The 23,368-nt window shown below is 36.6% G+C and overlaps 1 protein-coding gene across 1 annotated transcript in view; it reads right to left on the reverse strand.

Moving 5' to 3' along the window:
* Window positions 1-18,537, reverse strand: part of IL15 (interleukin 15) — a 28,817-nt gene extending 10,280 nt beyond the window's left edge. The window contains exons 1-2 of the mRNA XM_072336027.1: window positions 18,454-18,537; window positions 9,692-9,820 (exon numbers count right to left, since the gene is read on the reverse strand). Coding sequence (XP_072192128.1) covers window positions 9,692-9,754 — 63 coding nt within the window. The 5' untranslated portion in view covers window positions 9,755-9,820; window positions 18,454-18,537. The remainder of the gene's footprint in view (window positions 1-9,691; window positions 9,821-18,453) is intronic.
* Between the last annotated feature and the right edge of the window lie 4,831 nt (window positions 18,538-23,368).

A 23,368-nucleotide genomic window follows, 5' to 3' on the forward strand; every position in this document is an offset into this window, starting at 1 on the left:
GGGACATAACTGGAACAGCAGTCCCAAAGGTGTATTCATGACCACATAATATATAATATCACATTTTAAAATTTCAGGTAAAAGCACAGGTGGGGATGAGAGAGTGAATTTTTCAAAGAGCAGCCATTGCCTGGAAACTGTCTGGATATTGATCCACTGGAAGGAGGCGGTGAGTAATTACTTCTGTATCACTTGTGCTTTGGTTTTCTGTTATTCTTCACTTCTATTTATTAGTCTGTCTTTATCTCAGCTTATGAGTTTTCCTCACTTGTGTCCTTTCAGTTTTCTCCTCTGTACATCTGACCGTGGGAACAGTGAGCAAACAACCACGTGGGAGCTTAGCTGCCACCACTTATGCATTGATGTGTTCTTGGTTTGCTGGAATACTTGTTCATTTGCTTTTGGTAGTCATTCAGTAAGATTTCCTTCTCCTGTATGCCAGGTGAAGAAACAAGAAAGTAAAGTTTGCAATGCCTGTTTGAAAACATTGCCAAAAGGTCACAGAATCATTATTATTCCACTCAATATCTTAAACATTAGAATTTGAAATGAAAGAAGTTAAATCTTTCCTTTGACCTTTCTTTTACAAAACATGCTTGAAGCCTGGGGCTTGTATCATTTATGAAGATGGATCCTATACTTATCTGTTGGCCTAAGAAGAAGTTAGTCCTTGGTGCAGAGAATGATTTTATACCTCTCCAAAGATCCTTGCAGTCACAGCAGCAGTGAAATGCAAAAGAAGTACAGCAGTCTTTAGGGCAAGATATTTCTAGTTGAATATTACTATTTACTTCAAACCTTTCCTTTTAAATCTACTTTCACTAATTTCTCAGTGTAACTTGAAAACCCTTCAGAATGTAATATGCAGAAAACAGTAAAAGTGTTTTTCAGAACACACTCTCCTGCATAAGTAAGCACATAAATCACAAGAGATTGTAAAGGGCATGAACAAAACAACATGAATAACAAAAGAACCAGCAGATCTAGTCAGTGCTGAAGTTTGTATAGCAAAATACGTATGGTCTATATATGCTTCTAGGCAGTCCCTGTAAATATATTTGTTATATTTTCATTCCATGGCAGCAAATATTCAACAAGGAACTAAAGTGGAGTTAAAGATTTTGTGCATTAGGGGGTAGGCTTTTAAAATCAAAAACACTGTCAAAGAAAGGAACTTTTCTCTAAAAGTGTAAGATCTGTCATAGTGATGGAGAGAAGATGAAAACCCTGTTTGTAAAATAGTTTCTACAGGAGCAGCTGCTAGACAGTTAGACAGTATCTCAGACTTAGAATAGTACTTAGCTCAGGGACAGTAAATTATATCATGTACTAATGAAGATCAGCAATATACCTGGAAGAGAGATTAAACATAACAACTGCAGTATCAAAAGTGTGAAGTGAGGCAGTATTTTGAGACATTTTTAAATAAAACAAAACAAAACAAGACAAACAAAAGAAGTTATAACCTGTGACCCTATGTTATGCTATTTATTACAGTTTACTGGATTCTCAAGATAAGCAAGAAGGATCTAGCTGGAAATATTTTACTATTTTACTACACTACAATCAACCCTACAATGAAGACCTGAAATTTTATCTGAGTTTACTTATTTTTAGCAGTACTGTTTCATAGATATTTGCAATATAAAGGTGAACAGTGATTTATTTGTGCTTTGCAGGCCTGTCATTATTTTATATACAACTGATTTGAACATTCGTTTAACAATCTCTTTCTAAAAACACTTTCATTTCAATGAATGTGTTGTCTAGTAAACTCATTCCAAGTTTTCAAGATGAGTGTTAGACAGCACTCTTAATAATTATGACTATATTTTGTCTTTCTGCTAGGAGCTATGGTACAGAAACAAGCATAATATGATTTAGCATTACTTCAGCTCTTCCTAGTTTGCAACATAACCTCTTTAAACCCTGCATATCTTCTGTCTTCCAAAACTTCCTTAAGTAAATGTTTTATGATTACATTTATAATTATAAATAATATATAATTTATGCTATTCAATAATAAATATCTAGACATTTCAATGTGGGATCTCAACAGGCCAAGAAGCTAGTCAATTCTGTCCACCTAATGATCATGTTGAATGCTGTTTTACACACTGGAAGGACTCAGAACAAAATCAGAACAAGGTGTGGTTGTATTACAATGATGCCAGGTCAGAATCATCACCTGCTCAGTTTTCCACTTTCAGTTTTCCACAGCTACTCCCAAACCAGAACCAGAAGTTGTCATCAATCCAGACACTTGTTTTCAGGAGTGTAGACAACAGTGTAGAATTTTAGTGTGCTTCCTACTGCTCTCTTTGACATACAAACTGGATAATCAGTGTAGCAGCATAATGGCATGGCTGAAATGTGTATACTGAAGAATTTTATGCTTGCCCTCTGTAAAATTAAGGACATGTACACTTATAACTATGTCTACTGATCTTTCCTCAAATTCTCTTCTTCAGAAGTTGATATCCTGAACTATTGAAATAAGCACCTTTTTCATAGAATGCACACACAGTTTTCAGTACTTGTGCAAGAACATGTTCAGCACCAGTCCCAGAAAACAAGAGATGAATTGGAAAGCTCAACTTCCACTATGGTTATCACCAGTAGTGTTTCAACAGTGAATCCAAAGACAATGCAGAAAGAAGAAAAATCAAGCCATAGCAAAATGCATAAGACAAATACCTTCAATATCTCTTAATGTGTATACATACTATTATAAAAACCAAAACAGTAAATATCCTATAAACATCCCTTGTATGAGCAGATAAATTAATTTCATAAAGAGTTAGGGTGTGAAGTTAATAGCTCTTTACAAATGGCTGAACATCTGGTTTATTATTCTTACCAAGAAAGAATGGTTGAGGACAGAACTTTCTGTTCTGTGTTTTTCCAAAGTCTGTTAGATTTTGCTAAAGCAAACTGTCCATTCCTTCTACTCTTGCAACATTCCATTTCACAGAGTCTTTCTTGGAAATTGATTAGGTCAGATTTAACACTGTTACTTGTTTTACACTTAGAAACTGTGCCTGCAAGTTGCTATCTCCAATATTTTTATCTCGCTGGATTTCCTACCTTTTGCTTTCAGAGCCTGACTGATCTTACTGTTCTTTGTTATTGGCTGTCTGCACAGACAGGTGTGCAGGAGTCGACTAATTGAAAACATGGGTCTGTGCTATACTAAAAATCGTTATACAGATTCTATATACCCGGAGGGCTACAGGAGATCCTGGTTTAAGAAGAATGTCTTAGGCAACTTAATACTCTTTGTTAGTCCCTCCTAAAGTCCAGACAGTGTGTAACTTGCAAAGTAGGGATACATTATAAGAATTAGAGAAGCACACAGGAATCAGGAAAAGCAGAGCTGGCTCTGGATTTGCGGAGTGGGTCTTTAGACCTAATGTCTTCAACTGCAGCCAGTTGTGAATACCAAGAGAAGAGCTTACTGATATTTGCTCGATGGACTCTTCAATGTCCAACTAAGTACACAGATTTAAGTATCAGATTTACTGCTAGTATTTTCATCTTTATTTATAGCACTTTTTTTTAATTTATAGCATTTTCTAGCACTTCTTCACTATTGTTATCTGTATAGATAAATACTTTCTTTGTAGTAGATTTTTAGAATTGTAACTAGTAGTTCTTTATCCTTAAATATATTTTAACTTACATTTCAAATTTTGACAGGCAGTGTTAAGTTCTAATTTAATAGAAGTTTTTAAGTAATTGCAAAATGTTACTTTAATTAGGCTTCTTCATATTGTAATTTTCTGAAGAGTTCTGTTTTATATGTGTGTTTAATCTAAGGGAACATATCTTCCTTTTTTGAAGGTCAGCTTGAGCTTTCTGAAAGTCATGATGTCACTACTTAAAGTAAACGTTCATATTGTTTCCAGCCATTACAGTGCAACAAATGCTGATATCCACTCTAACCAAAAGTAAGTATTTTTTTTCTTTGTGGTTTCACTCTAATTTATTTTTGCTTCAGTTCACAAAGCACTGTGAGAACATTTTCATCATTTAAAAGAGTTATATCAAAGCTGAAGAACCTATTAGGGAAGAAGAAAATAAAGTTTCTTATCTCTTAGTTGTAAATTGTGAATTAAAAAATGGAATAATTCCACATACTTGAGAAAATGTGACATACTTATTTTGGACTCTGAGACAAGTAACTACTGAATTCTTCTTGGCTCAGAGAAAAGTCACATCCATAGACCTGAACTTATGATCAGCTGTAAGGGTGATAATATCTATATCCTATTGAATTCAGTAAGATTGAGGTTTTTCTAGATGTACTTCCACATCTTTCAGAAAATCTGAGGGATACTGAGCAAAAAGAATAGTGTACTACTTTGGGAGTGCTACTTTTTTCTTCTGTCTCAGAATTACTTTAGATACTCATTTAATTCATGCAAGGCATGATTCAGATTCTTTTAAAGTGTGTTACTTATGTTTTCATTTCTTCAGAACAGGTATTGACAAAAGTTTTAAGCAAAATACAAAACAAAAACCAACAAACAACAAAAATCACAATTCATAATCTAGGATAACAGTTAAGATTCTGAGTGCATAACTTACAAAGCTGCTTAAGAAATATCTGTTCTTAGTATATTTAATATGAAGCTTTCTTTTATTTGAAATTTTATTTTAGTGATAATGTGGACCTTTTCTTAAGAAAGTAACTGAGACGTACAAACAGAAATAAAAATTAAGAACCCTGATTTAAGTCAAAGTTTTTTGCTGTAACTTGATATTTAAGTCAGGATAAAATGGGTGACATAAATTGCTTTGAGACAAATCATTATGTCTCAGTTCTAGGATGCTACCATACTTTTGATATAGTATAAGCACTGAACTGTTAGTGTAGGTTGTGGTAAAAGTCATCAGATCTGTTTCAGGGTACATTTGGATTTCAGAGTCAGGATGCGTCAGGACCAGAGGCAAGCAAACTGTGCACACAGAGCAGCAAAGAGAGTTACAAGTTTTATTCAGTATACTCACACTCAAACACATGCAGGCATCCATTACAGATAATCCTGATAAGTGTTAAGCAGAAACTCCCTAAGCAAGTGCACTATTGCTTAGCAACCCCTGAGAGATGGAAAACTGCCAAAAAAGAGAGAGGAGAAACATGCCAGCAGTGGATTTGATAGGTGGAGTCAGCAGAGCATCCCCTGCTTCAAGGTGCACTTTTTCCTCTCTCACCCACTGCTTTTTTTCTCCTCAGAGTCTGCAGGGTTTTTTCCACTTGCACACCATACCATGCATGATACAGAGCCCAAGTGGAAATACCTGTTTGAAAAGCAAGTCTTTGCCAAAACAGGACAAATTACCAAGGTCAGCTCTCTCTACAAAACAAGATATTTGTGGCTGTAGCCACATCCCTTAAAACTGTCAGAATACTTTGTTCTATCCCCGGCTCATTCTTCAGTCAGAGGCCTTTAGGTCCCCAACACAAAATCCTAAGAAGAATGGAGGATAGCTACCAGTCCTCCATCTTGTGTCATGTCATGTTCAAAATTCACTTTTTCTAAGTGTAATGCAGAACTGGAGTTTACCTCCTCAACATTTATTCATTAGTCAACATTCAGTGCAGTACATCACTCAGTTTATTGATGAAAATTGTCACGTATGCACAGCGCATAAATTTGCATTATTGTCGAGTCACTTGTTTTTATCTGGATGAAATCTACTAGAAAACCACTTTAATTCTTACTGTGACCTATTTGTCTTGTAATCACACATAGTTTAAAATGAGAGCTGAAATATTCATTTGCCATTTAAATTATGCAAAATAATCTACAGGCTTCCATAAAATCTCATGAATCTGAGAGATGTTTTCAGTTACACAAAGACAGGAGATGATTGAGGCTTTTTGTCCTGTAACAGAAATGAGGGGGAAAAAAGGAAGAAAGAAGAAACTGTTTTAAAAGTAGAGTGTTGTAGAACATTGAAAAAGTTTTGCAAATATTCCCTTGAAAAAAAAAAAAAAAGAAAAAAAAGGAAAAAAAAAAAGTTGTATAGGTTCTTGAAGAATAACTGTATCAGTAAAAGTACATGCTCTAGACCTTTCTTTTGTATTAATATATGTTTATAATACTTTCAGGCAATGTTAGATAACTTCAGCAGAGATAACAATTGTTAGTAGCATAGAGTTTTTTGAGCGTGATATGCAAGTCATGTGTTTTCTGAATACAGAATAATAGAAGAAAGAGGGTAAGAAAATGAGTAAAACTGTCTGATGTTTATATCCTCAGGACTTCCATCTCCTGTAGATTGCTTTTTCAAAGCTGAAGTTAAATTTGAGTGTTAGAAAGGGTAGCTACACTTTGTGTTCTGGTCGGCTAAACTGATAATCAGAACAAAGCTCCATCTTTGTCAGCTCCAGCATGGTCATCACTCTTCCTCCTGTGTGTATGTATGCACCGTGTTCTGTTGAGAGAAATAAGCCTGACCCCATCATAAAACAACACCATTTTGCCAGAGTCTTCCTCTGTCTGTTTCATCACTCAAGGGTACTAAACCTTAAATGCTTCGCCACATATTGAATAATTTTACACTGAAAAAAAGTGAGGTGTTTCTGAGATAAAGTTTTCAGTAAAAATTTCTCTCCAGATCAGGGAGATATTTTCACTGCATTTTCTTCAGATTTTACAACAAAAAAATTGAACAAAGAAATACATTGTGGTAAACTTTTGGTTCAACTTCTGCAGAAAAATAAGCACTGGACTGATTCAGTAAAATCTGAAAGTTATCTGAGCATATCTATAGATGTTATAAAGCTATAAGATCTATGGAGCTGTATTCTATCTTGTTTTGGGTCTGGGTAAATTTTCTTCAACAATCTAATTCAGTAGCAGTATACTGCATATCAGAGTCTCAGCAGGATATTAATGGTTTTGAAGGTTTTGTGGTAAAATAAAACAACATTCCTTGTAACCATCTCTGATATGATGTATCAGATGTAGATTTTTATTACTTTCCTACCCGTTTTTCCTTGTCCTTCTTGGGTCTGCAGGAGCTAAACATAAGTGAGAAAAGCCAGGCACACAATTTCAAAATGAATGGAAAAAAATAGCAGGAAGCTTCAGCAGTTTTTTCCAGAGCCCTGCTTGTTTGTTTCAATTGCACTGAATCTCCTAACTTAACCAAATGCAGCAGTACCAATATACTGAGCCTGCCTGCAAGTACTGGGGTCATAGGTTTTAGAAAGTCTATGCTATTTGTAAGGACAGTGATTTGCTCTTCTGTCCTTGACATATGTACAGAAAGACAAGAAAAGTGAAAAGAGGTGGGGTTTCCAGTGATTAATTGTCTTGTGGCCTGAGTGAAGAAATATGCACAGCTGCTGCTGTCAGCATGCGTCATTAATTTTAGTCTGGAAAGCTTTTCTAGATTGTAGTTATAACTGAAATAGTCTTGAAGAGAACCATCTATTTCTGCAGTTGTTCCAGCTGATGTTTCGGCATGCTCTTATGTTTGTAAGTACTGTCTTCTGACAATGTCCTATGCATGTCACTTTTTTTTTCATATAGGTTCCTTTCTGCTTTTTATGGGTGGTAAATTGAGCAAGAAAGAAAAGGAGTATTAATCTTTCTATATAAGTTTGTCAGTTCTGAAATTGGAAATGCTCTTCAGTGAAAGAGATTTTATTACCCTCACTCAGGAACTAGGAAGCAGAAAATAACAACATTGTATCAATTTATACTTGGCAACTGTAATAAAAGTTGTATTTTCATCTGGTTTGGAATGTTTGTTCCATGATCATGATTTTTTCCTTTGTTCCTTTCATGATCTGGAGAGCTGGTAGATTGAGCACATCTTCATTCACCTTTGCAGAAAAAGATATGATTCAGGCTTAGGCTTTTGAGTTGGCTGAAGTCTGGAGATCCTGGAGTAAAGGTAAAACAAGACAAGACTGCAGTCCACCCTGGAGGAAAGCTGTAACCTACAGGTGTATCTCCAACTTGCTCAGAAATGAAATGGAACAACACTCTCCTGTATCTCTCTAGGTTTTCTTGATAGCATGTCCATCCTGTTATAGCCTAAGTTGCTTCCCAAGAGGATATAATTAAAAGCATGTGGTAAGTCATAGAAATGCTCACTGATGTTGCAAACTAATTTCCTTGCTTCTAATTTCTTTCTTTTTTGAACTTTGACAGATTTTATTTCTTGCACTGAGTAATTACTTGGTTAGTATTTGTCTTATAATTATGAGGGGAAACAAGGGAGCGAATATCCCTTGAGCTCTTTGGAAGGCTTTCCTCTCCTAACCAACACTGGTAGTCTTGTAGTACAGTAGAGGAAATAGATAATTATAAAGATGTAACAAAATGCTGCAAATGAAACATGATTGAACTGTGAGCACAAATTAGCTAAATAAATAAAGCATTTCAGTTGTTTTCTAGTTACAGAACTAAAGTTGATTGTGTTAACAAAGGATGGTGCTGAGGATGGAGAGTGTAACTGGAGACAATGATGGAAACTGAAAAGAATGCACTCTCAATGGTATTGACGTGCACTTCACGGAACTGTGTATCCTGAACAGCAGAAGTCAAGAGTTGCATGCACTGAGCTCTTCAGTAGAAAAACAGATTCAGCTGAGTAAGGAACAGGTATGGTAACGCATTTCATGGGAAAGGAAAAGGGAGAGGAGAGGAGAGGAGAGGAGAGGAGAGGAGAGGAGAGGAGAGGAGAGGAGAGGAGAGGAGAGGAGAGGAGAGGAGAGGAGAGGAGAGGAGAGGAGAGGAGAGGAGAGGAGAGGAGAGGAGAGGAGAGGAGAGGAGAGGAGAGGAGAGGAGAGGAGAGGAGAGGAGAGGAGAGGAGAGGAGAGGAGAGGAGAGGAGAGGAGAGGAGAGGAGAGGAGAGGAGAGGAGACAATTCTTGTGTGGCATGTTTTTTCCCCACAACCTACATATTTAGGCAGACTGACTTTACATATGGATGTGTCTATCCACATTATAGCACAGTGGAAGGAAAGGTGGGGCCGGATAGGGCTCTGCCTGTTGACTGCCTCAGATACATGCTCCAGCCTTTGCAGAAATGAGTGCCCAGAGCTGGAGCACTCCTTATTGTTTTTTCTGGTAACTTCCGGTGTAGAGAAGGCTGGTATACTGGGACCACCTAGCAGTCCAGCTCCCAGATGAGGCTGGCATAGTTGTCAGGGCATGACCAGGTGAGTGTGTATACAGGCATCCAAGCCTCTCTGTAGGGAACTGTACACAAACCTTGGAGATACTGAGTTCCAAGTACTAACACCCTGTGGATTATTAGGAGGCCACCTGGTCATGCTGCTTACTGGAGATGCAACTGACACTGAACCATCCAGAAAGTGTTTTGAGAAACTCTGAAGAGTGCTAGAAAGGCTGAACACTTGCAATTATCCTCCTGTATTGAACCCACATGTTGCAGAATGTCAGCTAGAATTTAACTGTGCAGGAAAAAATATATATATACAGATCTGTAAAAATCCAGACCCAAGGCTAGAGAAAGTAGAAAACAGTGTGAAAAGAACATAACAGAGAATAATAGAGTACTAGCAATCTTGTCTAAAATGCTTGAAATATTTCCAAGCTTTAAATTTGCTGTATTAACAGTTTTTTCTTTTTAAGTTATATAAGTAACACTAAAAGCTTTGCAGACACTTCATAAAATGTCAGATTGTTTAAATGATACTTACCTGGCGCTCCAGCCTTCTCCATGCTCCAGCAGAGTTTTGTGTTGGCTGTGCCATCTCCAGCATCTTGTTCACTGGAACATCACTTTGAACAGAGAACAGAATCTGGATCAGGCAAGTACATTGTGGTACCTAGAAGTGAAAAAAAAATAATAATAAATAAATGTATTTAATGCTGCAATAAATCTCAAACTGGCTCTCAGATGGTCTGTCAAGAGCACTCCAACCAACCAACTGAAATTTTATGTACATAGAAACACTAGATCTGTCTTTTCAAAAGGATGACTTCTATCTAGAGACCAGCAGCCCGTCTTAGACTGAATCTCTGAACACTGCAATATAAGGGAGGAGAGTCACTCTGGAGCAGGTATATTATCATCAAATAACATTTTTATGACTTCTGATGAAAATTAGAACAGAAGTTGTAGCTGAATTAGCTAATGTGAAAGTCATTAACATCAGCAAAATTCTGTCGTTTGTAAAAGGCTAGAAGAGTTCCCCTAATTACATCAACAGAGCATGACACTTGTTTTTAATAGTTGCTTTTTATGTGTCAGTCCAGCTATGCAATTTTACTTTCATTCTCCTCTATTTTACAAGGTAAATTAGAAGAGAATAAATGAGGCAAACCATATAGAAACAAGGTCAGGTCATCAGCAATCCAGTATGCCACTTCTTTTAAGCAGTGTTTTCATAGCAGGCGTCATGGCAGCTAACTAGCTCATTCCCCTTTTTACTATCTTTTTATAGATGAAATGATCAAAACTTACTAGGACATTTTCCTTTTCTTTTATAACTTTTTTTCTACATTCACTTTGAAGTCTTGCAGGTGCTGCGGTTAGAGAAACAAGCAATTTCTTTTGTTAAGATAGTGAATTTTGTGTTCACAGCAAGATCTTGAAGACATACAGCAGAAAAATATAAAGACATTTTGGCAGTACCATTTCTCTGAACATTAATATTTGTATTTTTTATAAAAGCAGTCAAACATAATCTGCAAGAAAATAAATCTCCAAAGCTACTAATTTATTTACTGATTTTCATGTTTTACAGATGGCCTGTGAAGTTGCAATGTGTGGTTTTAATTTGTCTCATAAATGAACACGGTTTCTTAGATTTAAGCCTGATTTAAGCTTTTCCATGCTGGGAAATTATGGAACAGGGTGGTGAGAAAGGCTCTTAAACTGCATTTGTTTAAGCAGAGCAGTTGAGAGTCCACCTGCAGTACCTGTATAGTTATGCGTGCCACCTTGTGAAAGAAGTGAGAGCAATAGTCAGCTCACATAAACACAGGACAATGGCCTTGCTAGCATTAAGGAAATGTGGTGAGACATTACATCACCAGTATGTTGTGACTGCTCAATACAAGGAAAGATGAGCAGAGAAGACCAGAGGGTGCATAGCTCTAGTGCAAGAAACTCTGGTGTACAAGGAGTGTGAGGCCTGATGAAAGGAGGAATCAGCATGAGGACATGACAGTGAGCATCTGCTGAAGGATGTTCGATCATAGAAATGAATGAAGCTGTCTTTAAACAAGTGGAAAATGTCTCCCACTTGCAGACTGGATTAAACTACCCAGCATCTGATGGAAAGTCAAAATGAAGGGCTCAAAAAATCCATTATGTTTCTGAAGTGGTGCTCCACATGATGCAGGCTGCATGTGAAGTACTAGGTTCAGTTTTAGCCCCACTGTACACTGTACACACACTGTACACACTGTACAAGAGAGACTTCAAAACTGGAAAGTCTGGCACTAAATTGTTTGGAGGCTGAATATACAGGCTAAGGGACTAAGGCAACAAGGAGAAGGCAAAGAAGTTCTCTTTTTTTTTTTTTTCCACTACATGTAGAGGTTATAGAGAAGAGAGATATAAACTGTCACTGGGGAAGTACAGTGAAAGAACTGGAGAAGACACTGGCTATGAGGGGGAAAAAAATCACAGTGAGGGCAGTTATACAACAAAGGAGGCTACTTAGAGAAGTTGTAGAACCTCTGTCCTTAAAGTATTCAAAAATTAGCCAAACCTGGGGCAACCTACACTAATGTTGTCCCTGCTTTAGTTGAGAAGTTGGGAGAGGTGGTCTTTAGATATCTCTTATAATATAAATTCTTCAGTGAAATTAGGTGTTGGATTAAAAAATAATGTGCTATTGGAGGGAAGCAAAAATATGAAAACATGCGCAGATGTGTGATTGTATAAACATTATTTTCTTAGGAAATTAAATTAAACTCCAATAATTTCAAATGCATTGACTGGGGAAGCAGTCCTATCTCTGTTTATGTAAAGGTGCTACTACCTGCGGTTTTGTTAGGGCCTGCTTTAGCTATGTTTCAAATAATAAAATTGTTTTTATCATTTTCATCTTGGTCAAGATGAAAATTCTTATAGGGAAAGTCTTGACAAACAGTAATTTACAAAAACAAATGATCAAATGAAAGAACTACAAGAACTAAAGAAAATGTTTATAACCATTTAATTAAAACTCTGCTTTTTAGTAATCTGTTCAATTTGGCTGCCTAGAAAATCTGCACAAAGTTCGCAAAGTCGCAAGTGGTTAGTCATGTAATTACAGAAGAGATTTCATGGCAATGATTATTTGGTCTCCAGCAGTCTCTTCACAATGAACATACTCCATCTTCAGAGGCAAGCAGAACTTAAGGTATCAAAAAAGGCTTCCTGCAGGAACAGTGTGGTGAAATCCAGGGAACAGAAATAAGTGATGCTGTTTGCAACACAACAGAAGAATTTGAGTAACGTGACTGAATGAGAGGCATACATAAGAGAGAGTGGAGGTGAAAGGAAGGAGGAAAGATTTTCTGTAACAAAAGTGGGAGGATTTATGATCACTGAAGGATATTCTTATCCAGAAATAGAAACTGAATCCTACTCTCCTTACCTTCCTGTGAATTCACAACTTCAAAAAGTTACCAAATCTTTAATGATAGTATGGTGTAATAATTTCCTTTTTCTCTCACAGGATCTCTGACTGGAATGGATTATGTTTGCTGAACATGCCAGTATTGTGAAAGAGACTATATCAATCTCTTCATTTGAAAAAAAAGAAGATGTATACAAAAGGAAGCAGAAGAGAACAGAAAGAAAAATGTAAGTTCAATGACAAGAGCAGTGTAGTTTAGCAGCTCTGAGGAACAATCCCAACCTTGACTTCATCTTACCATCTCCATGTGATTTGGGCAAGTTACTTAATCCACATTTTTAACAAGTGTCAATCATTTGGATGGTTGGACTAGATGACCTTAGAGGTCTTTTCCAACCTTGATAATTCAATGATTTCCCTCCTACATGAAATTTAGGTTTTAAGTTGCTTTGTGTGTCTGCCTATAGGATGACTTGTTTCATGTTCCCCAAGAATATATTCCAGTTAGCTCAGATGGAGGTTTCTTCAGTGCAGGTGGTTACAATTTGAAGAAATATGTGCCCTCTACAGATCTTAATTCAAAAAATAATTGAGTTATCACAGCAGCAACAGAACGCACTGGGAGCTATATACGGACACAGACAATCCTCAGGAATGCCTAACAGTCTCTTAAAAAAATTCATCTCCAGGTATCACATACCAGACAACAAGTCATTAGATTCTTCAGATCTTTTTTCATTTGTAAAATATAGTTCCCATTTCATTACCCTTCAGGGCTTTTGAGAAAATGAACTAATTCATGTTCAAGAAGCAATTTGATACTGTACTACTGAGTGCTATAAATGGAAGGAAAAAAAAAAAAAAAAAAAAAAAAAAAGATAAAATTAATTATTCTACATTTACAACACATTGCAAGGAATGTGCAGCAAATCAGATATGGGGATGTGCAGAAGAATATCTCATTTTTCTATTATATATATATATATACACATGTCAGAGTACAATCTCATTTCTTGCACCCATGTAACTAGTTATTATATTATAAAATACAGAGGATACCTAGGCTATAGACTTCTTTACAGTTAAACAAAAATGATGTTAAATTAAATAAAATTAATGCAAGAAAGATGTAAGCAGTCAGGCAACATGTAAAGGCCAATCCATTTGACTTTTGCCATCTCCACTGTCTGATGTTGGCCATTGCAACATCAAGTCATCTTCCAGAGTCCCCAGCCTGACTTGAAAAGATCTCATCTCAGTCTCTTCTATGGACCAAACAACATCAGTTCCCACAGCCATTCCTTGTAAGCTTTGTTTTCTAGTCCCTTCACCAGCTTTGTTGCTGTTCTTCACACACTCTCAAGGAATTCAGTGTCTTTCTTGCAGTGAGGGGCCCAAAACAGAATACAGTGTAAGGTCTCACTAGTCACATGTACAAGGGAAAAGTCACTTTCCCAGTCCTGCTAGCCACTATATTTCTGGTGCAGATCAGAAATCATTGGCTATCTTGTCCACCTGGGCACTCTGTTTGCTCACGTGTCAAATATTCAACTGAAAAACAGATTAAAAACATCCATAGCCTTTGCCTTATCTACTAAGCAAGTCATCTTGACATGGGAGATAAGTTGAATCAGGCAGGACCTGTCTTTCAAAGACTGGCTACTTCTGATAACTTGGCTGTCCTGCATGTGCCATGTGAGAGATGCAGATACCTATTCCTTTTGCAAGGAGGTTGATGGCAGTAATCAGCTGCAGCTTTCAGATGTCAGGAGCATAGATTTCCGTGTTCTTTCAGTACCTTATCCTAATACTGTTCTTATTTCCCCTTCTAGGAAGACAACCGCACTTAGTCACTTGCTAGAGGTACAAGCAGGCACTACTGTATAGGTGCTGTAGCTCTTAACTAGCCAATGTGGCATCAAGAAAGGCAGCTGAATTCGTGCCAAATTTTCCATCATGTTGAGTACGAAATTGATTAAATGCTAATAGTAGTTAACAGCATATGAACAGCTATGTGATATTTAGGATATGTGGAGTGAAATTTTGTCAGTGTTGTTATTCCTGTACACAAAACAAATCTTCTACAGGATCATTTGTTTGCAAGATCATTACATCAAAAACAGCACTGTCATATTTTGTATCTGCACATATGATTTTTGTGGGAGACAAGAATCTGACATTACCAATGAGCTCAAGTCCCTCCCTCAGCATAAACAACAAACTTCTCCACACCATCCTGAGCTGTTTTTTCAACTGTAGGGAAGAAAATTACTGAGCACTTCATGCTCACAGCCTTCTGGCAGGTATAAGAGGCAGGTATTACCTTGTTGGCTAGCTGTTCACTGTATGGCAATCTCTCTACTCAAAAACAATTGGCATCCAGTAAATTTGTTTCATTTGAATTTTTATTTATGAAAAGTTCCTTTTTTAAAAAAATTAAAGATTTACTCTAAACATACAACAAATTCTAGTCACAGCTGTATTGGTCTAGCACCTTTGATATGAGATTTTTATCTGTCATAGAGCCTAACCTTATAGTCTAAAGATATTTTTATAAAGCAAAAAGAGTTCCACAGGGGGATGGGGAGGGGGGAATAATCAGAGAGTTTTAGAAGGTTTCTCTGTGTTTCTGTGTAAGTGGTAGAGTTAATTGTTGAACTATTAAACTATAGGTTGCAATTTAGAGCATCTACAGTCACAACAATTTCTGAGTGATCACCCTTTGCTACCATTAAAGACCTATCTCATCTGTTATAGTACGAAATACTGTAAGATGGCTTGCTACCTGCTGATAATAACCTACAAGCTAGGACAACAGTTTAATTATATACTAAACCTCCTGCTGGCAAATAAATGACTTCCAAATACTTCCGGAAAAAATAAATAAATAAATAAATAAATAAAAAATCATCTAAAAGGTGATCCTGGCTATATGAGATCTCCTCTGCTTACACTGAGATAGTACAGACATCTTAGGCGAAAATGATACCTTTTTTTTTTCAGAGTCTCTTCCTTTAGCTTCATTCTGAGCATGGGATCATAGCACCCTTAAAAGCGCTGCTTAAAAGGGACCTTTGAGCAGATTTTCTCATGATCTGTTAGCGGTGCTTTCTACTCAAGTTTGGTCCTTGCAGAGAGAAGTGTATCAACTTTGAAAATATGTCATCATTCATTCCCAGAGTCATCTGCTGTCCTAGCAAAATCTGTAGAATGGAAACTGGAAATCTGGGCTGTGTGAAAATAAAATATAAAAATTTGGGGACTACTTATAAAAAAATAATTTATATATAAATAAGTGCTTCATCGACATTTCTCAGAGTGATAAATAGCAAATAACAAATAACAGATGGTAGGGACTTGTCCTTTCCATTTCTGAGCAATTTTCAAACTTCAGAAACTCAGGGAAAGGTACGTCTGTAATTTAAAAGGCAGACTAGTGACTGATAAACACAAAAGGCAGCTTGCCAAGCAGTGACATTTTTGCATCCTACCTCAGTTGTATACAGCTCACTACAACTTCACCTTGAGAGCCAAGAAGTATTTATAGACTTGTGATAACAGCTTGGATTTCCATTTTCTGGCACAGTATGTTTTACTGTGTCATGACGGCCTGTGCAGAAAAGATCACTAGTAATGATCCATATATGACAGTGATACTGAGCAATTTTGTTAACGCGTGGTATCTTTATAGGTAATGACATCATAAAATTGTATTAGAAATAATAGCCAGATTTGCCTCATTGAAGTTAGGAGACTCAGTATTTAACAGCTCCTAAAAATAATTCTGATTTGTCCTAAAAGGTCTCACAGATAAAACATGTTTTTTATTAAGACAGCAACCAAAGAACAGTTACCATGTACTAAAATACATTATTTGGGGATTCTGTGGCAAACTGCTGAGAGACAAAATATTAGAGTACAAACAATTGCTCTGCACCCTTTTTGTGTTTATGTGTGAAGTCTTTGCAAATTTTGCCCTCTGAAAAGAAAGTAAATAAACAATACACTTGAAAAGCCAAAGTATTTTAGCATGTACACACAGTGAATGTATATGATTGAGTTGTTTTTGTTATACCTAAAACACTACACATTAACTCTAGAGAACTGGCAGTACGTTTTGGGAATTCTTAGTGCATTAAATTGGTGTAATTTAAATTATCTTCAAAAATACTGTCCTTCTTTATGAGTTTAAAAGTGTACAGAAAAACATTGCAAGGGTATTTACCGTCTGTGGTTTTAGCTTCTTTAGCTGATGGTGTAGTGGTGAACAAGAGGATACACTGACAAGTCCTTGTCATGTAGAAAAACAATAGGGATAAAAATTGTACTTATGCGCAGGCTAACAAATTTGTTCCAGTATTTGAGTTTGGGCTGCTGTCTTTTATTGGTTCCTGCAAGCCCTTTCCTGGTTCCTGAAAGTGATGCCCTGCGGTAACCCCTCCCTGCAGAAATGATCTATTTTACACTATTTTTGACAGAACACAGTTCCCACGTATTTCTGCTCCTTTCTGTGTATTAAATATATGACTGGACACAGACTGGATGATGTTCATGCAAAGGCATGTAGCAGCAAGCTAAAGTGAGATGGGACATTTAATTCTTCAGAAAAAAATCTAGCATATTATTCATACTTGCCAATAACTCCACATCAGCCTGTATCTCTGTTCTCTGCAATCCTTGTTTATTTTCAGTCAAAGTCTGGGACACCTTAGAATAGAATTAACAATAATATTTTTTCCCCAGGGAATGCAAACAATTTTAAAGGCAATAGGATAGATAGTGTTACACTCTGAGGATTTGGCAAAGGTGATCTTTATTGTTTGAATCTGCAAGGCTAAAGTAATTATGACAGGCTATAAAGTTGCTTATATTCTTGGAGTCTAGAACAGTCCAGTGGACTCCAAAGGAAGGAATTCTATACCTCCATTTGTTTGTACTAAGTCAATCTATGTTTATATGTGTCATTCCAAGAGAAAATATCTGAGTGATATCCTTCCATTTGCCTAGCACATTTCAAATAAATTAGTAACTGTAAGTTGAAATGAACACAGTAAGAAACTTTTGTTCTATTGTCTATCTGGAAAGCACAGCAAAACATAATGAAGTAATGATAATCAGGAATTTCTCCTGTAGTATCACACTGTTTTAAAGGAAAGCAGCTATACATAGCTGCTGAATATAGAAGAAATCATCAATACTGTGCACAGTTAGGAGAATTTCTGGCTTTTACAGAAGTAATTTTGCAAGTCTTAAAAATACAGTACTTCACAAGTTCTTCCCCTACATGTCCTTTTCCTTCTTCCTTTGGATTTCATTATGCAGAAAGTGTTATTTGGACAGCAAATTCATGAATGCAATTGTTTGGTTGGCTTACTAACCGGATAATACTTTCTTAGTACACTGCTATCAGCTACTCTATCTTCATAACACCATTTTCACTTGACTGCAGTTTTCAGTTCCTTACATACATTTAATGTTCTTTCAAGAGCATACATCAAGTTGGTAAATATTTTTCCTCCAGATCTTTTATCTCTCACCTTGCTCTGTCCACTAGTCTCTCAGAAATGTCTTTTTTTTTTTTTTTTCCTCCTTATCTTTGCTTTGTGAGTTTGTTAATAAACAGTGACAAATTTTCACTGGCTAGCACCAGTTTGCCATACTTTCTAATGCCTCTCCTACAGGAGAAATGGTGAAAGGGGCACCAGGTAGGTGGTTAGAGATACTTAGGTAAAGTATGTCTCTTACATTTATAACAGTCTTAAAAGGCAACTAAAAATAATAATAATAATTGAAGCTAAGCAGTATAAATTCCCTTATTATTTTAATACAAGAAAGAAAATTATTTTAAAAAAGCAAGAGGATATAAAAGTTTGTAAAATACTTACAAGCCTCGGAAATCTATGTAGCAAGTTGATACGGAAACTGGGATAAAGTTTGCACTGGTGACAGCACTCAGTGCTCCACCCCCTGCTCCATTCTGTTTTACTTTCAGTTGTTACATAATAATTTAGGACTGTGTTTATACAAAATACAAAGTGGAAATTATTCTCACCCCAGGGAGCAGATTTCCCAACTCAATTTCTGAGCAATGCTCAAACCTGGGGAAAAAAGAAAAACAACAGGGGGAGACGAATATCTCTCCAGTTTACAAGGCAGGCAAGTATGAACAGCAGCTGCTTACTGTCTCAAGTAGCAACAACTATGCACGCTACCTCTTATTCCATGAAGGGTGGGAAGCACAGTTTGTGCCCTTGTACAGTCCTCTCCCACTTTGTAGCTTAAGTGTATTATCCCAGATAGAACTCCAAAGACTTGCTTAATTTGAAAGCTGTAGCTTTTTGCTCTAGTTCCTCATTTTCTTGAAGCGGACGCTGCAGGAGGAAGAGAAATTCTTTTCAAGGAAACATCAAAAAAGAAGAGCATGGCCATGGAAGAGGGCTGGCAGGACAGAAAAGAGCTGAAAGGGAACAGCATCTAGCTTACTGTGGGATCACAGGGCAGAGAGGTATATACATTGGCATAATTGACATCAGAAGATTAGCCTTCTAAAGTTGCTGAAAAAATACTTAGTGAATTTCATTGAGCTGGAAAATAGTGGATTTTTGTCATTAGGATAAGTGTGGGTTTAGTGTTTATGATAACCAAAGGCACAGCAGCTGTAATCCTGCAGTCCTGCATGGAGTTGAAAAGTCTTTCTTACAGTGCATTAAACTTGCTTTACAGTCCTGATAAGACCTGATAGCCATAGGAGTTTTCTAAGGTTTCCAGACATCATGACTTAAATACATAGAGGTCACATACTCCATAGGCAAGAGTGAAAATAGTACTTTCTATCTTCTGCATCACTCTGGGTTCTGGTTATTACTCTGTGTATATATATTCTGATTCTCAGTAAAATAGCTTTTTTTTTTTTTTTTTTTTTTTTTTTTTTTTTTTTTTTTCAGGAATGCTATTTATAAAGCCATTTATTTTTAAAAATACCAGCTAGGTTTTTGCATTATAATATTTTATTACAGCCAGATACAGAAAATATATTAAAGGATCTAAATGAGACTTCTATATCTTCATCAGCCATCATAAAATAAAGAAGCAGGGACTAGAACTGTTTCCAGAGAGTGGTTCTAGATGATGGCTGTATGGCAAAATTGTTACATGAAGCAGCTTGTTGCCACTTCTCAGTGCAAGTGCACATTATATTCTGTGATACAATGCTTAGGCCCAGCGTTCCTTCTGTGGGGAAGGCACAAAAAGAAGTGCAGCCACACTGACTAACTCCTGTACAGGAACTGATTCAGAGTCAATAGCCTTAAGAAAAACCCAACAACTTACAGTAATGTTACCCAAGCCACAAAAGCAGAACTCACAAATTCGTGCTCTCTAGGGACACTGACATGACAATGTATTGATGTGATCACTGTGTCGTGGTCCTTGTAGACTGTCTCACTAGGGAGGGTTAGATGGAGGGTTAATACCATTTTATAAATTGATTTGCAGGCATGGGTGGTGAAATTTGCCCCCACTGACAGCTGCTGGAAAACTAGGGGATATTAGGAGGAGAAAATAAAAACATAGCTGGAATTCTTGCTATGATGAAGGGCAAAAATGCAAACAAAAAGAAGGTTCCAGCATTGCAGGGAAAAACAAAAAACAAACAAAAAAACCCAACAAACAAACAAACAAACAAAAAAAAAACAGCAGTCTAGATGAATATTTAAACCAAAGGAACATACTGGTCTATTAATTCATCAGGTATGGAGTACTCAGTATAAGAGAGATGTGAGCCTGTTGGAGCTTGTCCAGAAGAGGGCCACAGAAATGATCCAAGGAGCACCTCTCCTACAAAGACAAGCTGAAAGAGTTGGGGCTGCTCAGCCTGGAGAAGAGAAAGCTCCATGGTGACCTGATAGTAGTATCTGAAGGGGTGCTATAGGAAAGAAGGGGACAGACTCTTTAGCAGAGTCTGTTGTGGTAGGACAAGGGAAGATGTTTTCAAGCTTGCAAAGGGTAGATTTAGGTTAGATATAAGGGAAAGGTATTTTACAGTGAGGGTAGTGAGGCACTAGAGCAGGTTGCCTAGAATTGTTGTGGATGTCCAGTCCCTAGAGATTTTCAAGGTCATGCTGGACCACCCTGGGCAACCTGATCTAACTGAGGATGTTTGTGTTCACTGGAGGGAAGCTGGACTAGTTGGCCTTTGAAAGTCACTTCCAACTCAGATGGTTCACTGATTCAATGATTCATTCATTCAGATTTATTTTTTAAGTCACTTTCCAAAGTATTTCACTTGAACATCACAAAATGGAGATGTATGCAGTAGTTCTTTTGAGGGTTTTTTTACTGTCTCTCTGGGTTTGTTCTTTTTTTAAGCTTTGCTGGCATTTCTTAGATTAAAACATACACTTTTCCAGATTATTATAAAAATTGCTCCTTAACATTACAGTAGATATATACAAAAATAATGTTTGTCAATATAATTATGTTACAACAGGGCAGCAATACCATCTGCACTTCCTCAATAGTTCATTTGCTTTTTTTTTTCTTAATTACACAAAAATGTTCTTTCTAAATACACAAGGGATGGTTCATAGTCATCTAAATGTTAATTTCTTTATCAAGGTGTTAATTTTAATATATATTAATTCTTACATTCTCTCAGGAGCAAAATATCCCCTTCTAATTTATGCGGGTTTCATTTATAGTGGACACAGACCATTTGACTCTTACCAAAGAGCTACTAAATTGTAATTTACTAATATAAGAGCATTGGCCAAGATTGTGAATAACTTACATCAGGAAAACTGTAAAGTCAAAATAGACATATGGATATCATTTTGAAAATGAAATGGAATAACTGAAAATTCAGCCATGACCTCCCTGATTTGAAGAAATATCACCCAACCTGTTTGTGTGGTTTCACACCAGGTGAAAGAAACTACAGGTTTTGTTCATTTCTACTCTTTAGGGTTTACCTGTAGTCCTATGAAATGAATTTGTTTGAAAATGCTGCTAGTTATGTCACTGTACACTAGAGGAGAAAAAATAAAGCCCAAAGTATTGCTACAGGAGCAAAAGTGAAGATGTAGGAAGAAAGGAAGATACTTCTGGAGCAGAGGTCAGCATGTCTTGAAAAAAAATGGCAGCTTTTGTGGAGGAACTTTCAGGAAGGTTCCCAGCTGGCTCATCTCATTCCCAGCTTTCATTGGTAAACTTCCAAATGCTTAAAGGTGAGATGGCAGCATTCTTTTCTCACATACTGCCTCAGTATTGTTTCTTTTCAAAAACCAGTCTGGAAGTTGAAACCTTCTGACAAGAGATATGAACTGGTAAGATATTATACTTCAGTATTCACAATGATTTTCATAAACTGATCTCCAAAATTTTTGAGCCCTTATTACCAAATGTACATGTGGGTGCAGAGGAAAGTATTTGCAGTTTGAATAGTGTCTCCTCCTGCTATGCTTGATTTTATTTTGCAGAGCTGAACTACTACACTCTTAGTAATCAGTCTTATGAATTATTGCATGGGAGATTGAAAGTACTATTATTTTCTTCCCCCAGGTGAAAGAGTGGATATATATAGCTGATAAACTGGGACAACTTTATCTCCTCCCAATTCCAGTGTGGCAAGCAGAGGATATAACTCAGGAGGAAAAGGCATTGAGCTTCTGGGGAGTCACATCCTAGTCAGCAAACTGACCCTCATCATCACAGTCTGCTAAGAGCTGGGGCATTTGAGCAAAGGTGAGTTTTGTTTGTAGTGACAGTAACGAAGTACCTTACCCTTGAAAAAGAGGACAGAAGAGTACCTTCCAACCCAAACCATTCTATGATTCTATGATTCATTCTAAGTATGTGGGATGAGGTTGCATTTCTGTAAATTATAATCTGTTCTCCAACGGTTTCATTCCAGCAAGTAAACTAATATGCAAGTCTAGAATAACAGTGTGTCAGAGTAATTGCTGTAACAGAACATGTAATATACTGAACAAATGACTATATATGTGCACTTTCTTGTTAATCTAGCTATTTCTGCTTCATAGTTAGTAAAGCACTTCAAATAGTCTGTCTCAATTTTCATATTATATTATAATATGTCCTAAATTATAGACCCTTCATATTACTTATTAAAAACTTCTTTCATCTCACAAATGTTATTTAATTTCTAGACACATGTGGAGAGACATGAATATTCTGCCATTCAGAATTGTGCTTAGTATTTCTGCCAAGTTATAATTTATGAGCTATTGCCACTAACTACAAGCTATTCCTATCTGAAGAGACAGTGTTTCCAAGCAAAATAATATCAATTTCTAAGTTAGCAAAACCGAAACAAAGGGAAAGACATATAAGGCTTTAAATTAGTAGAAATATGTTTCTGAATCTGTGAAAATCTGTGGGTGGCGGGGGGGGGGGGGGCAAACTATCATATAAAAATGCAGAGTAATCTTCAGTTCCTTCTTGGATTCATGCGAGGAGCCTTTGATTTTAAGTGTTATGTTTAATGTCTTGCAAACAAGCACTGATCTATTTCAACAGCATATTAGCAATATTGCAGCCTAAAAGTTTTCCAGGATTGAGTTGTTCCATAAATTTAATTCTAAATACATAAAATCCTATAGAATAAGGTATGTGTATAAATACAGTTTGGCTAGCATGCCAAAAGGTACATCACTGTGAAAGTTCTCTGTAGTTACACTTATGTTATTTCTCCTTTATCAACCTTGAATAGACCACAAAAATTTCCCAGCCCACACTGCCTCTCTGGCCATAAAATCAATCACAGAATCATTAAGGTTGGAA

Source organism: Excalfactoria chinensis, chromosome 4 (assembly GCF_039878825.1).
Source record: "Excalfactoria chinensis isolate bCotChi1 chromosome 4, bCotChi1.hap2, whole genome shotgun sequence".
NCBI lineage: Eukaryota > Metazoa > Chordata > Aves > Galliformes > Phasianidae > Excalfactoria > Excalfactoria chinensis.